Here is an 18771-nt window from a genome sequence, read left to right as displayed (position 1 = left end):
AAGAAAAAAATGCTATCATTAGTGCCTTCATCTCATAAGAATGGTTGGCCTGATGAAAGGCAACTCAGGACACAGATAGACCTGCAATAAAGTAGATCTGCAGGAAAAGACAGGTAGGGTTCTATGTGACCATGAAGACAGAGGTTGGGTGATGTATTTATAAACCAGTAACACTGAGGTGTGCTGGGAGACAGGTAAGTGCTGATTCTCCTCTACAGCCCTCAAAGAGAAGTAATCCTGTAAAGCTTGATTTTGAACTTAAGGACTTTAGTGATGAGAAAACAGTTTTTGGCTAAGCTGCTCAATTTGTGGTACTTTGTTAGAACAAACCAGGAAATTAATACAGACTGAATACATTTACTTCAAACCATCCAATTACTCTTCCAAGAATGGAAAATTCCATGAAGTATTTCTGCTTGCCAATGTTTTCTATACAAATTACAACAAAAGCATGGGAATGCCGGTATCATGGTTGCGGTGGCTCATGTATCAACATTCTTTAAAACAGCTCTTCATATGCCCTTTTTATTTATTTTTAAACATTTCTTTCTGAGGACTTGGGGAAGAGTTTACATAATGGACACAGGACATTTGAGATGGACTTTAACACACATATAGAAACATTAATATTTATACACACATATACATAGTATAATATCTTAGCTAATTAAATATGAACTAATTAAATATTGTAAACCAACGCACTTACTGGTCAAATAATAAATATTACTTCTTAGGCTGAATAAATAAGACTGCACTTTATTAGATTAAATATTGGCAATTTTGTGTAATGCACTCTATACACAAGTAAATGATACATTAAATGAGACAATGTGAGAAATAAGCCTCAGATAGTTCACACGGTATGAAAGCTGGACATATGGTCCTTCTCTTACACTTGTCTTATTAATATACCATAATAGTTGTTAATGAGTATCACGTAGTATTTACTGCTGACAGAGAGTACTAAGTTTCCAGCTGCTAACACCGAATGAACTTAGACTCACAAAAACAAAGCCATTAAGCTATAACGACTAAATAATAGATACAAAATCCTCAGTGCAGCCCCTGAATCAACGAGTCCAGAGATTCCGAGGTGTTGCCGGAGTTACCCAGCGTTTCTGTTCTTTTTCCTGCCCAACTTTTAGAACTGCTCCCACCTAACTAGCAACTGCTCGCCAGAACACTCACTCCTGCCTCCACTGCCAACCGGGTTGGCGGAAGCGGCTTCCTGCTCCCTATTGGCCCGTTTCAGGACGAATCAATCAAGTCCGCTCATCGGTAAATCCCGCCCCCACCGGTCATACACACATACAACCCGGGAGTTCAACCGAACCCGACTGCGCAAAGCCTGCTAACACGCCTGCGCGGGCGTGCGTGCCCCGGAAGCAGTTCTTTGGCCGGTGACACGTAGCAACAGGGCTACTGCAGGGTCTGGAACTGAGTTTGGGGGTGTTACTAGGGGCCGCTGGAGCTGCAGCCGCCGCCGTCGGAGCGTTTGGTGAGTGTTCCCGGCCCGCGTACCCCTTGAGGCTTCCGGCAGCAGTTGTGCGAGCCGGCTGCCTGGTCTGTTGGCGCGGGCTGCGGTCTTTCCCTCGGATCCCCCACTCCCTCTCGAGACCCTGTGCTGCGCCGCCGCTGTTTTACATCTCGGTGAAGCGGCGCCTCCGCAGGACCTCGCCCCTGCCTCAGGCCTGTCAGCTGCTCCGCAGTGTCCAAGGGTCTTCTGGGGCCGCAGCTCTCCCCACCCCCACCCCATCCCCACCCCCCCACATGCTGATCGCGGTTACAGAAACGCTTTCTGTCCTCCGAGGGTGTTCGCCTGAGCAGAGGATACAAATGAAGGCGGACCTAAGGGTGTAAACAGTGTTTGTGCCGTCTCTCTTCTGTTGCAGATCATTGGCAATGTCAGGCTTTGATAACTTAAACAGCGGTTTCTACCAAACAAGTTACAGCATCGACGAGCAATCTCAGCAGTCCTATGACTATGGAGGAAGTGGAGGACCCTACAGCAAGTAACTTTTCAGCTTTAGCAGCTTACTTAGTCTATAATTAACGGACAAATGTATTCAGAATGCCCGGTTCTGCCTTAAAAAATGAATATATGAACTTGTTCCTATTCGGGAATGTAATTTGTTGTCTTTTAGGGAGAGGCGAGACATTTGGTTAGAGTTTGAAGGGGTTACCCTGTTTATAATTTGTTATTTTATGAAAAAAAAAAAAAAAAAAGAACAAAAACCAAAAAACTTCTAGTGTGCCAAAGAAGATAAGTAGCTTGTTGAAATAATATTTGCCAATGGTCTATGTGGGGCTTCGGGTGCCTAGAATATAAGACTATTTAATCACTGAATTTTAAAGCTCTTTTTTTTTTTTTTTTGATAGCTTATTTGGTAGGTGAGTCAGTGTGACTTTCAAACTTTATCCATAGCTATATAAAGAGCTCTGTGACACAGATTAACAGTGTAAGCGCCCCACTATGAGTCATTGGGTGACTTTGATGTGGCAGTTGATAATCATTTTTATTACTCCTCATACTGGGGAGTTAGTACCAGAGAAGTTATCAGTTTATGGTTGGAGAAGAGAATTCAGAGACTTTAGATTCTGAATTGTTAACAGTAAGATCATCTCTAATACCTGGTGTTTGGGGACTTTGAAGGTTTTCAGCTAGTCTCTTCTAGACATGTCCTTAGTCCCTTGGAATGATGAGATTAAATCTTACTGGTCTCCCCCTTGAAGGAGTTTCTTGTGCTTACCCCTTTACAAATGGTCTTGTATTTTTCTGAGAATCTTACAGCAACAATGAGCCTGTTTTCCAGAAATTTATATACCCATATAAATGTGCATTTAACTTCATACAATGTTTGTGTCAGCTGTGTACATCTATAGATCTTGAATTCAAATTCATGAAGAGTGTTCTGGAGTGAAAGCAAAGGACAGCTATGAATCCACTCAATCCATGAGATACAAGTACTATTAGAATGTGTTTATATCAGTATGTGTGTAAATAAATGTGCCAAAAATTTTTAAGCACAAAGAAAATTGTGGCTATCTTTTTTATAACCCAAAGATTATTTTAATGTACATAATTTGAGACATGGGTGGATACATGTGTGTGTGTGCACCTTTCCTGCTTATTAACCTGTTAAATGAAAGGAGTATATGGAAGTACCCTTTATGAGTTAGGATTTTTCTTTCTGTTACATTCTTAACTATATGCCAGCTTTTTCTTCCAAATCAGTTAATTGGGCAGAATTAGAAAAATCATACAGAGAGATTTCTATTCACTTATTACAGTACATATTTTAGTGAGAACTTTGTGTACTTGAAAGCAAATGAATGAAGTTTGGTCAGCGTCCACCTGGAAAATCCTAAACAACAGAACTTTGAGGAGCCTGCCACTGTATGTTGGCCCTTTTTTGACCAAATAATCTTTCATCTTTAGACTAGTTAGAAGTTTTCCATTTAGAGTGTAATTTCCCAGGTTAATCTCTCTCCGGTTTTGTATCCTGACTGTGTTTTTGAAACTTCAGTCTGTGACTTGTCCTCTCGTTACACTCAACAATGATCTGACATTGCTTTTCCACACAGCAGTTATGTAGATACCTGTTGTTGGGTATTCTGCTTCCATTCAAACCAACTCTTATGTCAGTAAGCATTGCTTCATACTAGTGGAGATATTTTACATAACCAAAGCTATCGGCTAGCACATTCAGGTTCATGAATTATGCTTGAAAAAACAAAAGGTATGCTACAGAAGCAACAATACATGTGAGTTTCCAATGCTTTATTGAAAAATAGATTCATTTGCTTCTATATGTGCCTGCAAATAGATCTGCCACCTAATCTATTGGCTTTGCTAACTTGTTAACAGAAATCAGTGATAACTTTAGTTGTTAGGGAAAAATCTAGGTTCAGATAGCATACTATCTGGGTTGTCTTCAAGTTTGGCTTACTAGCCTTGCTGCAGTCCTACAGTTGCCCTATGAGGGCAGCTTTGACATTTTATGGGTTCCTCTTCTATTTCACCATGCCATATTTTCTAGATGTACCCTTAAAATCTATAGTAACACCAGTCACTCATTTTTCAGAGACTGAGAGCTGTTGTATTTTTACCTTTAACTTCTCTGATAAGATCTTTATGAAACATTTTCATGAACATAAGTAGACAACCTATGCTAAGAGGTTTTATCTTTGGTGTTGATACACCGAGCTTATGACAGTGTTGATTTAGCATATGCTACTTTGCCTGCTGTGAAAGCTTTGCTGTAAAAGTCATGAATGCCATAACATAGTTTGGTTTGCAATCACTGTCACGTGACTCCCATTTTTCAGAACAGGTCCTGGCAGGACGGGGAAATAGTAAATGCCACAGTGTTGTCTCTTTCACACTGCATTTGGAAGATGGGATGACAGTCCCACCTTTGGAGTGGTATCGCTTGCAGTACCTCCAGATTGTAATCAGTGGTACTCACTGTCAGCTCCAGACTCTACAGGATTCTTAGAATATGTTTAGAGATCTTCTAAATTCATAAATAGTTTTCATAACAATATTAAAGCATTTTGTGCCTTTCAAATGTATTCATAGTTGCACTTATGTTGCAAAAATAATGTTTGTAAAACTGCTGATACCTGAATCTGAATCAAGGAACTAGTGCTGTATTTGTTATCACCACCTGCTTGGGAAAGTGGAGTAAGGCAGTTTCATTTGATTCCCCCAATGAAGCAAGAAGAATCATGATTGTTATTCAGTCCTGACCCTAAATACACATCTCTTTAGTATTCTGTTACACAACACTCCTTTTCCATACTGAAATTACACCATCTCTAGGAAGATACACAGGCTGCTTAATTTACCTACCGAGCCACTTGCTTTTTGTGGAGACCATATTTATTTGAAATAACGGGACACGTTGTTTAGTTAGAATTCATTATTTCACAGATAGTTTTTCAAAAATTAGTAAGTGAACCTGTCATTTCAAGGAAAACAGCTGCTAGTACTTGTCACCAGTGGTCAGTCTCGGGTTTTCAGACAAAATGAGGATTTTTGTAAAACTTGTGTTCATTATCAATAGCTTCCTAGCAATCGAGCATTTTTTTTTCTGATGAAATTGGGGACAATTTTAACAAATGTGATTTTTCTAGTGTTTAGAATTGAATATATATCAATATTTGAAAGATATATATATAAAACTAATATTTTTAAGTGGCCAATAATGTTACACAATTATATGAGAAATGCCACCCATTCAAAGTACAAGACAGATCAATGTATTTTAATGTAGCTAGGGCATAAAAAGTTCATTGGTGCTGTTTCAAGTTCTGTGTTGCAAATTGAATTTTCAAAACTGCCGTTTTCTTTTGAGTTTAAATGTAGCATAAAAAATATTTATGGCGAGGAGTGTTGGTGCACACCTGCAGTCTCACTACTCAAGAGGCAGGTGGATCTCTGAGTTTGAAGCCAACCTGGTCTACATAGTAAGTTCCAGATCAGCCAGAGCTATTTTACTCTAAAGTGTAATGTACTTAATGTTACTTTAAATGAATTGACTTTTCTTTCCTTTCTTTCTTTCTTTTTTCTTTCTTTCTTTTTTTTTTTTTAGTTCTTTTCGAAATAGGGTTCTCTGTGTAACAGTCCTGGCTGTCTTGGAACTCGCTTTGTAGACCTCAAATACACAAAGATCCTTCTCTGCCTCTCAAAGGCATGAGCCACCTCCGGCTGAATAAATAAATATTTTAAACATCTAATTTCCTTGATAGTTAATAACTCCTAAAATACTTTGGGTTTCCAGTAGATTTTAAGGCTGTAACGGAGCTCTATGACTAAAGTGTTTTAAAACTGCTAACTATACTATTCTCTCTGGTTTTCTTTTATATTCCTTCTTCCCTTCCACTCCCTGCTGTCCCCCAAGAATAAACTAGAGTCTAGTTAATCAGCTTGTGGAAACTTTGTATGGAGATTTTCGTGTGATGGCATGAACTCTGAAATGCTAACAGATAACACAGCAGCATATTAGACTAGATCAGGAAAAAAATTATTATCCTTGCTCAACTAGCTCATCCTGATAGAGGTTGTTCTTGTGTGAGTGTGTGTGCACATAAGAAATCAGCATGTTGTCGTTCCAGAAAAGCTGGGAAACTGCAGAATGTAATTTTGAAGTAATGTGTGTTTTGAAGTGGTGTTTATTACTTATTAAGAGTTGATGAGCCCTGGAGTTAAATAACCTGGTTTTGAATCCTCTCACCACAGTGGCAAATTATTTTAACCCAAATTTCAGTTTACATATCTTTATAGTGAGGACAATAGTAGACTCATTTCATAAGGTTACAGTTAATATGGGGACAATTTACATTAAACACTTATAAAATAGTGCTTTGCACATAATAACATTAAAAAAGAGTGTTTAGGACATTTGCAGTAGTTAACATATGCTTCCTTACTGCAATAACTCATTTTAGAAGTAGCCAATTGCTTTTTTTAATTTCAGTATTTTGTTCTTTGAAAGTTTTGTTACATTTATAAAGTGTGTGTTGATCGTATCCATTCACCACCACCTTTTTCCAGCTCCTTGTGCCTTCTAGTCATCCCTCCCAACTTTGTGTCCTCTTTTTTTTTTTTATGGTTATTAATAACATCCTGAGTCTAATTAGTTCTGCCTTATGCACATGGGTTTGTGGCCATCTACTGGGTCATGAGCAATTTACCTGGTGGCTGTGTCCTGGGGGGGAAAAAGACTATTCCCTCAGCAGCTACCAGCTGCCAGTAGTTTTCCTACAAGGGTGGGGCCTTAGGGGCCCCTCCTCAGCCATGGTAGCATCTGTGATGGCCTTGATCTTGTGCAGACTTGTTCAGGTAACCACAGGACTATCAGCTTGTGTATGCAACAGCCAGGTCACGTCCAGAAGTCAACCTTTCACAGCTTTCCTCTCATTTTCTGGCTCTTACATTCTTTCTCTCCCTACTTCTGTGAAGTTCTCTGAGCCTTGAGTGATGGGAGATTGCTACAGGTGGCCCGTCCACAGTTGAGAGCTAAGTGTTATTTATAGTTGGCACTTTGACTAGTCCTGAGCCTCTGCATCAACCACTACTGACTGCAAAAGGGAAGATTCTCTGACCAAAACTTAGAGCAGCACCCAGTCAATGGATACAAGCATAACTATTCAGAATGTAGTGTAATAATATGGCCATTTAGCAAAAGAACAGCAGTAGGTTCCTCCTACAGCCTGTGATCTCCCAGCCATAGGCTTTTGACCAAGTTTATGGTACCAGACATGAAATCTGTTCAGTGGAGCAGGCCACACATCCAATCAGAAAGTAGTTCATTATTCCTATAACCAGTATGTCATTATTGCATAGTGGGCACAGCTTGCCAGCAGGTCAGTATTATATCACCAGCTAATTTCAATCAATTATAAATGTTGCCTGGCATATTTAAAGGTACAGAGTCTATATGAAAATCCAGTACTCTACATCTCCCTAGTAGCAGGTTTCTTGACTTAGCAGCAGCTGTAGTTAGAGGTTCTTGTGTGTACTCTGGAGATAGTCTAAGTTATAAAAGTGCATTTATTTTTATAAAGTTCATAATATGTAGTATTTTTTTTTTTTTTACCTTTTAGAGCTTTATTGAGAGAGAGAGAGACAGACAGACAGACAGACAGAGAGAGACAGAGACAGAGAGAGAAAGGACCAGAGAAACAGAGACCACGCCGTGGAGGGAAGAGAGCAGAAAGAGAAAAGGAATATGTAGTATTTTTAATAGTACTTTTTTCCTCACTATTTCTTGATTGTTATTTATCAATATACACAAAATTACTTCATTCTTTTTAACAGGCGCATAGTGACTTCTTATGCACGTGTTACATTATGGTTACTTATAGCTATTTTTCTACCTTTTGCTATTACAATAATACAGCAACAAATTGCACATTGAGTGGCAAAACTGCTTATTTTGCAAGCATACTTTGTATGTAGTATTAGACTCTCTAAAAATGATTTTGGATAGCTGAACATTTATAATGTCTTTTTTTTTAAATTTAAGACAATTTTAAATTAGTTTTTTAAATCTTAATATTAATGGCTATCATTACATTTTTGCCTTTTTCAAACAAACCAGAAGTAATCAAAAATAAGTAGGCCAAATATTTTTAGGGCTTTCATTTTAAAATATCTTTAAAATACTTATTTTAATTTCGTACACTATATAATAGGTTAGTCCACTGAAACACTAGACTTATGATGAAACAGATACTTACAGACAAGGCTTTAGTGCATTCCTGTTCCCTCTTAGTCACTAAAATGCCAGGGTAAAGTGTTCTTCCTGAAGACTAGGGATTTGGTGTAAATCCAGTAAGACAGTAAGTGTAGAGTCTCTTATAAAATTTTAAAGCACAATTCAAACACAAGATGGCCTCAGTGCATTTTGTTATATTCAGAAAGCTCACACAAAGAACATGTTTGATTCTCTCTTGCCATCCAGTTTGAAATTGATGTTTTTAATCAGGTCTTCTCATTTGCAGACTCTACCATACTATGAAGTGTAAGACAGAATAATGATTCCATACATATCCAAATTATGGAAAATAACCATGTCTTTCATCCCAAACCTTCATTTATCATCTGCAGCATACATTTCTTTCAGAATATATTGTAACATTCTTTCTGTCACTAGGGGAAGAAAGTAATCCTGATCTAAGTTTTTATTTGTTGGCATGCTGATGTTTAAAAGGGTGATAGCTTATCTGCTTGTTTGCTGACAGCAAAAGGAGGCTTCTCTGGAGAGCATCCTTCTTATTGTAGGTTGTCAGCCTGTCAGTCCTGGTTTCAGCACTGTTTCTTTGTAATATCTTAGAAAGAGGTTTGCAAATGACTAAGCATTCTTTAGCTGTCAAGAAAAAAAAAAATCTAGGAATACTAACTGTCAATTGGTTAAAATACTGAGTTAAACTTCCAAATTTCCTTTGATGTACAGGCAGTATGCTGGCTATGACTACTCGCAGCAAGGCCGATTTGTCCCTCCAGACATGATGCAAGCACAGCAGACATACACTGGGCAGATTTACCAGCCAACTCAGGCGTATCCTTCGGCTGCACCTCAGACATACTATGGAGACAGCTTTGAGGAGGAGCCTCCTTTGTTAGAAGGTAGGATGGAACAGTACAGGTTGAAGACCCTGTCTGAAAAGCATGAGGCCAGAAATATTTTCCATTTTAAAGTAGTTTGAATTTTCCAGGCTCTCTGTAAACGTCACTGGTTTGACATCTGTAATTGGAAAGTCTGAAATGACCCACTCCCTTTGTTTTCCCTGGACAGGATTTTGCTGTGAAATCCAGGCTGACCTCAGACTTGCAGTAGTCCTCTTACCACAGCCTCCCAAATGCTAGGATTGCAGGTGGAAGCTATCATGCTTAGCTTAAAACAGCTTGAATATTATACTGGTGTTCAAAGCTTTCTCAATTTCAGAGCATTTCAGATTTTGGGTTTTGAGACTAGAGCTTTTCAACATATGCTCTGGTCTTCAGCTGGTTAGTGAGCAAAGCCTAAATTGGAGATATTGTCCTTTTTTTTTTTTTAATTGAGAAAAATTTTTTCATTCATTTTATACACCAAATCAAAGATCCCCCTCTTATTTCCTCCCCCACTCCCCCCCCCCCAAGAAGGCAAGGCCTTCCATGGGGAGGCACATCCAGTACAGGCAAGTCTAAGCCCTTCCCCCTGCCTGAAGACTGCAAAAGGTGTCCCATCATAGGTAGTGGGCTCCACAAAGCCCCTCATGTACCAGGGATGGATTCTGATTCTACTGCCAGGGGGCCCCCCAAGCAGATCAAGCTACACAGTTGTCTCGCCATACAGAGAAAGTTGGATCAATGCCTGTGGAGCCTACATGGGATGTTGTCCTTTCTTATGAAAAAACAGTAGATAGCCTTTAGTCATTAACTTATTTAGAAGATAGTTTATATTGGGCCAGAATGGACCATGAAGAATTAATATTTAATATGATAGTGTGAGCATTGGCTTTTATGTCAGATTATTAATTATATTCTGCCCATGGATAAAAGCAGTTAGCATGGTATTTTTAGTTCTGTGTGGAAATAAACTAACAGAACTATTGATTGCATAAAAACATGGTAGTTCTCAAATTACATTATAGAAATCTGAACACAGATGCCTAGAGCCATAATTGTATGTAATCTCATGGGGTACCTGGGTATTCCTGAAGCCCCAAGTAAGGAGTCCCTTTGGTTAGCCATGTCCACATGTTCTTGTACTGTATGAAGTCGAGTGTGTCTGTTTCACTGTGCCCTGTCCTTTCTAAAGCCGAAGGTAGGCATCAGAAGACTCAGTAGCATGGAGAATGATCCAGAGGAGAGTAAAGTGTCATTGACTGTCGCTGCACCCTCTTTGTTCCTGTGTATTTAGTTTTGTGTCCTGTTCCAGCACTGATTCTGGAAACATCACAAATCTTAAAATTGGGAATAAGAGTGTCCAGTGCTGCCACCTTTAATCCCAATACTCGGGAAGCAGAGACTGGCGGATCTCAGTGAGTTCCAGGACAGCCAAGACTGTTACACAGAGAAACCCTGTCTCAAAACCAAAAACCAAAAACAAAAAACCCACTAGTGTCCCGTGCTGAAGACTATTGAGACAGAAGGAGTAGCTGTCTGTCCTCATTCTGTGGAGTAATGAGCTTCCAATGTAAAGTGTTGAAGTGAATTTATATAACTGCTTGTAACTGCATATCACAAATTCCAACTGACTTCCTTGTTTTCTTTTTATCTTAGAGTTGGGTATCAATTTTGATCACATCTGGCAAAAAACACTAACGGTGCTGCACCCCCTAAGAGTGGCTGATGGCAGCATTATGAACGAAACCGACCTGGCAGGGCCCGTGGTGTTCTGCCTTGCCTTTGGAGCCACACTGTTACTGGTGAGACCAAAGAAGAGTTTGAATATTCTACCAGAAGACATTTGGAGCCTCAAGTCTGATAGGTTTTAGGATGTATTGAGTTTCTTGAATTTATACCCATTCCTTATTTCTCTATCAATAGGAAATATTAAGCAACATATGTAGAGACTTATCTTTTTGAGCCAGGTGTAGCAGACAGAGCATAGCTGTAACCAGAGCCTTGAGAGACTGGAGCAGGAAGATTGTGAATTCTAGGCCAGCCTGGGATTTATATTGAGATACTGTTTTAAAGAAAACAAACAAACAAACAAACAAACAAATAAATAAATAAATAAATATTTTATATATATATATATATATATATAGTAAGAAGTAGTCCAATTATTAGGGGAAAATAATAAAAAAAGTAAACATCAGAATTTCTTATTTTTAGGAAATTGACAATATTTTTAACTGTGTTGCACTTTTAAAAGCAAATAGAGATAGTGGTTTTCTTTATTGAATCTTGTCTTAGTTTGGTTTATGTTATGTGATAAAATACCCAGAGGCCTTAGGGCTGGGGGACCCAAAAGGAGAAGTGGTTATTTTCCCTCACTTCCCAGTTACAGTCCATCCATCACTGCCTGGATGTCAAAATGTCATGAGCTTCAGATAATCTATTGCATTCACAGTCAAGAGTAGACAGAAATAGATACATTCATGCCTACTGCTCAGCTCGCCTTTTCTGCAATCCAGAACACAAACCCATGGAATGGTGTCAACCTCTGTTAAGAATGGTCTTCCCACATCACCGTATTCAAGGCAGTCCCCCACAGACATGGCCACAGCTAACCTGACCTAGTCAGTAGCCCCAGGGAATGGTGTCAACCTCCTTTAAGCACAGTCAAGACAGTCCCCCACAGACATGGCCACAGCTAACCTAATCTAGATAGCAGCTCATTGAGACTCCCTTCCCAGAGGATTCTAGACTGTCAGATTTAAACTTAACTATCACAAATGTCTAGCCCTTGGTCAGTGTTTTATTGTATGGCTTTCCTGTACATTTTAATTTCTAATGAGTTAGAATATTAAAGAATGGCAAGTTTTTGACTCTACCTCCCAGTTCTCCAGGAATATTAAAGTATATTGAAAGAAAAAGTTGCTGTTTGTTTTAACTCAATCTGAATTACAAGAGATAAATAATGTAATTGATAGAAAATGATCTTTAGCCAGAAGACCTGGGTTTGTAAACAACACTCTACTTGGCCTTTGACCTGGCAGTTTAAGCTTTCACATCCTGCTGGTGGATAATAACCCTATAATGCCCACTATCCTAACAGGGTTGTTTTGATGAAAAAATAGCCAGCTTGTTTTGAAGAAAAAATCAGACAGGCAGCTGAGCATAGTCTTATACCTATAATCTCAACATTTGGGAGGCGGAGGCAGGAAGATTTCTCTAGGTTAGAGTGAGACCCTGTCTCAAAACAAAAGAAAAGCAAACCAGGACAGGCTATGCAACAATAGTTTGCAAAGCTAAGAGCACAGTACAGAGTGGAATTTATTATGTATTGCTTCAGTACTTCACTCATCAGTGAACTCAATTTCAACCTGCCACAGCCTATATCGAGTATTTACAGGTAAACATTACATCCTGCAAAGGCCTCAATCTGTAGAGGCCTTCACAAGATTTAGTCTTCTGTAACAAAAGTTTCACAAAGCAAAGCTCCTCTTTTGGGATTTCTCTGCACACTTGTTTCCATGAGAGTGTTTTCATGTGGGAAAGTTGTAGTTTAGCTCACGACTACTGTCTGAAAACCATTCAATAATCTTTATCTTAGACAAGGTCTCACTGTCTACCTGGTCTGCAACTCACTATATAGAGTTGCATATATCATATTAGTCTTGGACTCAGAGATCTGCCTGTCTCTGCCTCCTGAGTCCAGGGTAAAAGATTTCTGCCACCATGCCTTGCTGATGTCTTTTATAAGAGCAGAACTTCCAAGGTGTATGCTTTTGTTTTCAATTAAAGGACTGTAGAATCCATAAGAGATTTAGAAAAAGAATGAAAAGAAAAAAGTTCCTTTCCAGCGTGCTCATCTAGTTTTCTCACCCACTTACCTGGGTCCTGGCTTCCCACCTTTCCTAGATTGTTTCTTCCTTTCTTTGTTCAGTTGTATATCAAACTTAAATGCTACCAAGAAATATAAGAAAATACTTGTGTTGGGAAGTGTTGTGTCCAAGTTTAGCGTTTGAAGTCAGGGCCTGCACAGATTCAAGCCAGATAGTGTCCCAGCACTAAGGGAAAAGTGGACATAGATGTCTACTCCTGACCAAGAAGCTGCCTGCGATTGACATGCAATTGAAAAAGGTCTCACTGGGTATATTAACCACACTTCCGGGCAGGCCCCATATCCAGGAATAGATGGCTAGCATGAAAGGAACTCAGTGATACCTTTGTAGAATTTGTCTCGTACAACTTTGCTTGGGCATTGTTTTTTTGTTTGGTTTGGTTTGGTTTTATTTTCTTATTGCTCTTTTACTGGAATATTTTGGTTTCCAAGTTTGTGGTTTTGTGGGTTTATGTGTATGTATCTGTTGTATATTTGTGTTTGTTTGAAAGAGATAAAGGAAGGGTATAGAGTAGTGTAGGGAGGGTCTTGGAGGATTGGGAGAGAGAAAAAGTATAATCAAAATATATTCTACAAAAACTTTTTTTCACTAAAATAGAAGAGTGTGGCACCTGTCTGCTTTATCCCTTTCCAGTGCACCTCTATAGATTTTGATGCTTGTGAATTGAGTATTTTATACATGTGTCATTTAATGTGAAATGAGGCCCAACTGACACTTTTTATTCTAACCTGTAATTTCTTTTCTTTTCCCATAGGCTGGCAAAATCCAGTTTGGCTATGTATATGGGATCAGTGCAATTGGATGTTTAGGAATGTTTTGTTTGTTAAATTTAATGAGTATGACAGGTGTCTCATTTGGTTGTGTGGCAAGTGTCCTGGGGTATTGTCTTCTTCCCATGATCCTGCTGTCCAGCTTTGCAGTGGTATTTTCTTTACAGTAAGTACTGATCTTAAACTCAGATTTAGTTGGCCAGTTCTGTGTAGTAGGATTTACTTCACCTTCAGTTTGAGATAAAGCCCTGGTCCAGCAAACATATCTATTGTGCCTCATCTAGATTTGAACTCTGCTATGTGTGTTTTGGGTGATGAACAATGAAAGTGAAAATGAGATTTGAAGTCTTCTATACAATCTCAGTTTTTACCTTTGATCAAGGGTTTTACTAGTGTTGTGTTTACCAATACCATAGCAATAATGAATTGAATAGTTGTGGTCATTAAATAACACATGGAAAAGTTCAGTTCACTCATGTTAAAATTATGTTTAGCTTCCTTGATATTCTGGTTATATCAATCTTGAAGCAGTTGGGCTTCTTGAAAACATATGATTAGTAAACACATATGTAGTAGTGGGGAAAGGAAGTGCTGATACTATGAGTGGAGAGAGACCCTGAAAGCTACTGAGCATCCTAACCATCCTAAGCACTGACCTTTCAGCAAAGGGAGCCAGCCCAAGTGCCAAAGCAGGGACGCAGCTTAAAGAGCAGGATAATTATACTGTCTACATTACATGGTTGAGCATTCTTGAAGTCACTATACAAGTACATTTCTGAGTTTGACAAAATAGTCTTGTTTCTGCATATGTCTATATGTGGATTTAAAAATGTCCTGAGGCTGATCTATTGCTGTCAAGATGTGCTAACCCTGCAGTTTCCACACATAAGCCGTGGTAGTGTGGGACTTTCCTTGTGCTCTCTTCTGCAAAACAACACATTAAAGATCCTTCCTTTGGAATAGGGTAGAGCTGTGGTTTGGTTTGGTTTTCAGTATCTAATCTTACTCATCTTTCCCATGTTTTGTTTTGTTTGTTTTGTTTTTGTTTTTCCTGCTGCAGAGGAATGGTAGGAATTCTTCTCACTGCGATGATCATTGGCTGGTGTAGTTTTTCGGCTTCCAAAATTTTTATTTCTGCATTAGCCATGGATGGACAACAACTTTTAGTGGCATATCCTTGTGCTTTGTTGTATGGAGTCTTTGCCCTGATTTCCATCTTCTGAACTGATTTGTCTGGGATGTGGATATCAGTGGGCTGAACTCACCAAAAGGACCTTGGACTCTTCAAATTGGACCAGCAAATCACTGCAGTGCAGCTAGCTCATGCCGATGACCAGTAGCCTGGAAGCTGCAGCAGCAGCAGACAGTCTTTTTCATTCATTTGTACAGGACAGTTGACATTGTATGGAGTCCCCTGCAGATGACTAGCTCTGCGTGCTTGTTCTTATACAGCTAAGAAGTTCAATTTCTTTCCTGATCCTGCAGCCTTTGACAAACAACTCTTTTCCTTACAGAGTATATTATGATGTTTTTGATAGATTTTTACCAAATGGGAAACCAGCCACAAAGCCAATAGATAATCTTTCCCAAAAACAACCCAGTTAAGTAAAGAAGAAACAGGTTGTATTGCAGAAATATTTTTCCAAGGAATTAGGAAAGAAAATGCTTGCAGTATCCTCAAGTTCAGTGCACTGAAGTAAAGCTGAACAAAACAAAATCCCAGTGCAGAGCTTTCTGAGTTTGTGCTTCAAATATTTGACATTCCTATAAATTGTCTCATGAAATCTGTGCTGATATTCAGATACAAGCAGTTCACAGTCGCTTTACCTTGTGGAGATGAAATGTGAGCAGCTATTTAGACATTAGGGTCAACTAATCTGGACTGGCCACATGATGCTTAGTTTTGTCCACATGTCCCAGGAAGAAGAAATCACTAACTTTTTTTTTTTTTTTTTATTGAGAAAAAAAAATATTTAAAGTTTCACAATTTCAGTATTGCTGTTATACTGTACAGTGAATTTGATGCTTATTAAAATTTTCCCAATTAACTCTGTGGTTGAGTTTATTTTCACTAAACTACTATTCTCTGTCTTGTTTTCATTAGGGATTGGTTTTGACTCCTGATTTAAACCAAGTTTTAGAAGTAGAAGTCATTCTGGTGTAGAACCAGACAAATATGAAGTGAGAAGTGGTTTACTTCGAACGACAGTGTTAGGTCCTGATTTTAAACTCACTTGGTTTGTATCATTGCACCATCTGGTAAGAGGGTCTGTAGGGAAGTGCTGTATGTCTTGTGTGTGGACTCCTGGCTTTAAAACACCCCAGGTTCTGGAGAGTATTCAGTAATAGTTATGAGCAAGGATGGAATAGAAACTAAAGTCTCATGGTTTTCACAAGAGGGGGCCAGCAGCCGAAAGAAACATACTACCCAGAATGCTAATGCTGTATTTTAGAAGATGTTGTCAAGTAGAAAAGGAGCCTCACACACAGGTTCTTCCTTTATTTTTGATGTTCTGGGTTTAGGTATTGATGGTGAGTCTTGGGTACATTTTCACATTCAACCTTGAACTCCTAACATTGTCATTTTTGATTCATTTTACATAGTTCCTGTTGAAGCAAATTTGTGAATGTCTTCTGTTAATACACTGCTCTTTATAGTGAATAAGGGAGATAATGCTTGAGAAATTGTCTCACACTTGGTTATATTTAACCCACTGTTACCCAATTCTACCAGATAAACCTAATTTTCTTACCATTTGTTGCTTCCTGTCATCAAAATGTTTTTTATTTGAACCATTTTTCCATGGTTTTATGCTGGTGTTGGCTGTGTCTCATTTAAATGTCCTTGTATGCAACTGACATTCAGTTTGTTCCCATGTTCAACAAAAAGTTACCAACATGAGATATTAACATTAAATTATTTTTCTATAAAAATGGCTACATAATGTAATTGTATCTGATACATGGTTTAATTTTAGAATTTGCTTCGCACATTAATCATGTATAGATAGCACTTTCTCACGAAACTCTTAAGTAAAAATCAACATAATGTAACCATGTTTGTATATATGTTGAAATATAATACAGTATGTCTGAAAAGTGTTGTATGGCAGCCTTTTTGGTAAACAGTATAGTTTCAAGTTCACCATTTGAATAATTGAAAGCTGCTATGAGGGCAACAGATTGGCACATTTCACACCTCACTGTTGCCAGTGAGTGAAGCAGTACGTCTGCACTAGTGAGTGATTCCTTTATACCCATGTGCATGCCAAGGTCATATTTTACATGTGGTTGGTTAATTATGCCTATGGTTTAAATGTACATTTTACATCTTTGCTATAATTGTGTATTGCCTACTGTTTTCAAGAACCATACTAGGTTTGTAGACAAACTTGATTCTTCATGTGCAGACACAAAGTTTGCTCATCTCTTGAAATCAGAAAATCTACAAAACGATGAGTTTCATAATAGCATTTTTGTACATTTATGTAAGGCCTGTTTATAAGAATGAAACCATGCCTTTGTGGGTAAATGGATTGAACTGGAATTCATCATGTTAGCTGAAATGTGCATGCAATACTTAAAGAACTGTCAGATAGTTCAGGTAGAAGAAATTGAAGAAAATGGAGGGAAGAGGAATAGAGAGCAGTGGGAAAGGGGGAGATTTCACCTGTCAACATCAAGTACAGCAAGCAGGTCTACTCAAGCAATGCCTCATATTCAACCTGTCCTTGCCTGGTGTTCACTGAGATGTCACATCAAATTCCAGCTGCTAGTTATTCCATGGTCTCCATTTTTATAAACCCCAAGGGTTTTTTAGAAAGAAAAGCTTAATTTATCAAGCAGTATATCTCATTGCATGATTGTTTTAAAACCCAAATTTTAGAAACAAAACATTTACTATCAAGCAAGAAACAAAAGTACTTTCTCATAAGTAAACTTCATATTTATGTGAATTAAGCATTTTTTTCTCTTTAAAGTATAATTAGGATTGTGTTTGTGATGGAGTGGGAATAACAGGATATTATTGGCAGTATCATAATGAAGAGTTGGCTCATGGTGCTTTTTTTCATGGGTAGATGAGACTGACTTGTCCTTAGCTTATCCCTCAACCTGTCCTGTTTATTTTCAAGCTGCCTAAATAAAACCTAGTCTTATGTTTCTTGTCTAGTCTACTTCCTTTCTACTACCCATGAATTGCCCTTATTCAGCACCAAACCAGGTGCAGAAGCTAGGTCAGAACTGCATTTCTATTGCTTGGGTTTTACGCTGTTGCTTTAGTCATTAAACCCTTAGAACTAGGCAATAAGGAAATTGAATTTTAGTTATTAAATTATTGATATTTAAGGGTTGGAAGAGTCCTTAGTCAAAAGTATAATTAACAAATGTCTCTGAATGGTTAAAAAAAAAAAAAAAAAAAAACAACAACTCTGACACGTGAGCTCTGGTGGCAAGAGTGTGACTTTTGCATCACAGGTAGAGATAATTCCCCCTGGTCTTGTGCCTCAAATCCCACTCCAGTTAATGAGAGCCTCATCTGCTGACAGAGCACAATGTCCTGGGTTTGTGCAAATGCATGAAAATGATTATTTCCTCAAATGAGGACTAATTAAACAGAACTGTTCTAATTTAAAAGCACAAACACTTTCTTAAGCACATTAGGTTCTAAAATTCAGGTATTGCATTTTTGTGAGCTTAACTAATTAGGCTTGCTTGTGTAAATAAATTTGTTCTATTTCTGAAGTTAACGCTGAATCTTCAGAAAGCTTGCAGGGTGAAAAATTATGTACCAAAGTCATTTCAGACTTGTGGCACACAGAATAGAGAAGTGAAAAACTAAGTATTCACTGAAAATATTTTAGATGCCTGTACTTTTTCCTTTTTATCCGGTTTGATTATTCTGGTTGTCCTAAAAGTAGAGAAAACAAAGTTATTACTTTTTTCTGAGTTGAAATACTGTTCTGAAATGTCTCGCAAATGTAATGATGTG

The 18771-nt window shown here is 38.3% G+C and overlaps 1 protein-coding gene across 1 annotated transcript; it reads left to right on the top strand.

Moving 5' to 3' along the window:
* The first annotated feature begins 1374 nt into the window (after positions 1 to 1374).
* Yipf5 (Yip1 domain family member 5) lies at positions 1375 to 17942 on the top strand. The gene is made up of 6 exons (XM_036205044.1): positions 1375 to 1501; positions 1896 to 2015; positions 8967 to 9139; positions 10778 to 10923; positions 13766 to 13947; positions 14842 to 17942. Exons 2-6 carry the CDS (start codon positions 1906 to 1908, stop codon positions 15002 to 15004), a joined length of 774 nt encoding a protein of 257 aa, XP_036060937.1. The 5' UTR covers positions 1375 to 1501; positions 1896 to 1905; the 3' UTR covers positions 15005 to 17942.
* Positions 17943 to 18771: the final 829 nt, after the last annotated feature.

This window comes from Onychomys torridus, chromosome 13 (assembly GCF_903995425.1).
Source record: "Onychomys torridus chromosome 13, mOncTor1.1, whole genome shotgun sequence".
Lineage (NCBI taxonomy): Eukaryota > Metazoa > Chordata > Mammalia > Rodentia > Cricetidae > Onychomys > Onychomys torridus.
The sequence above is the reverse complement of the archived record's forward strand: the minus strand, read 5'-3'. Positions and strand labels throughout refer to the sequence as shown.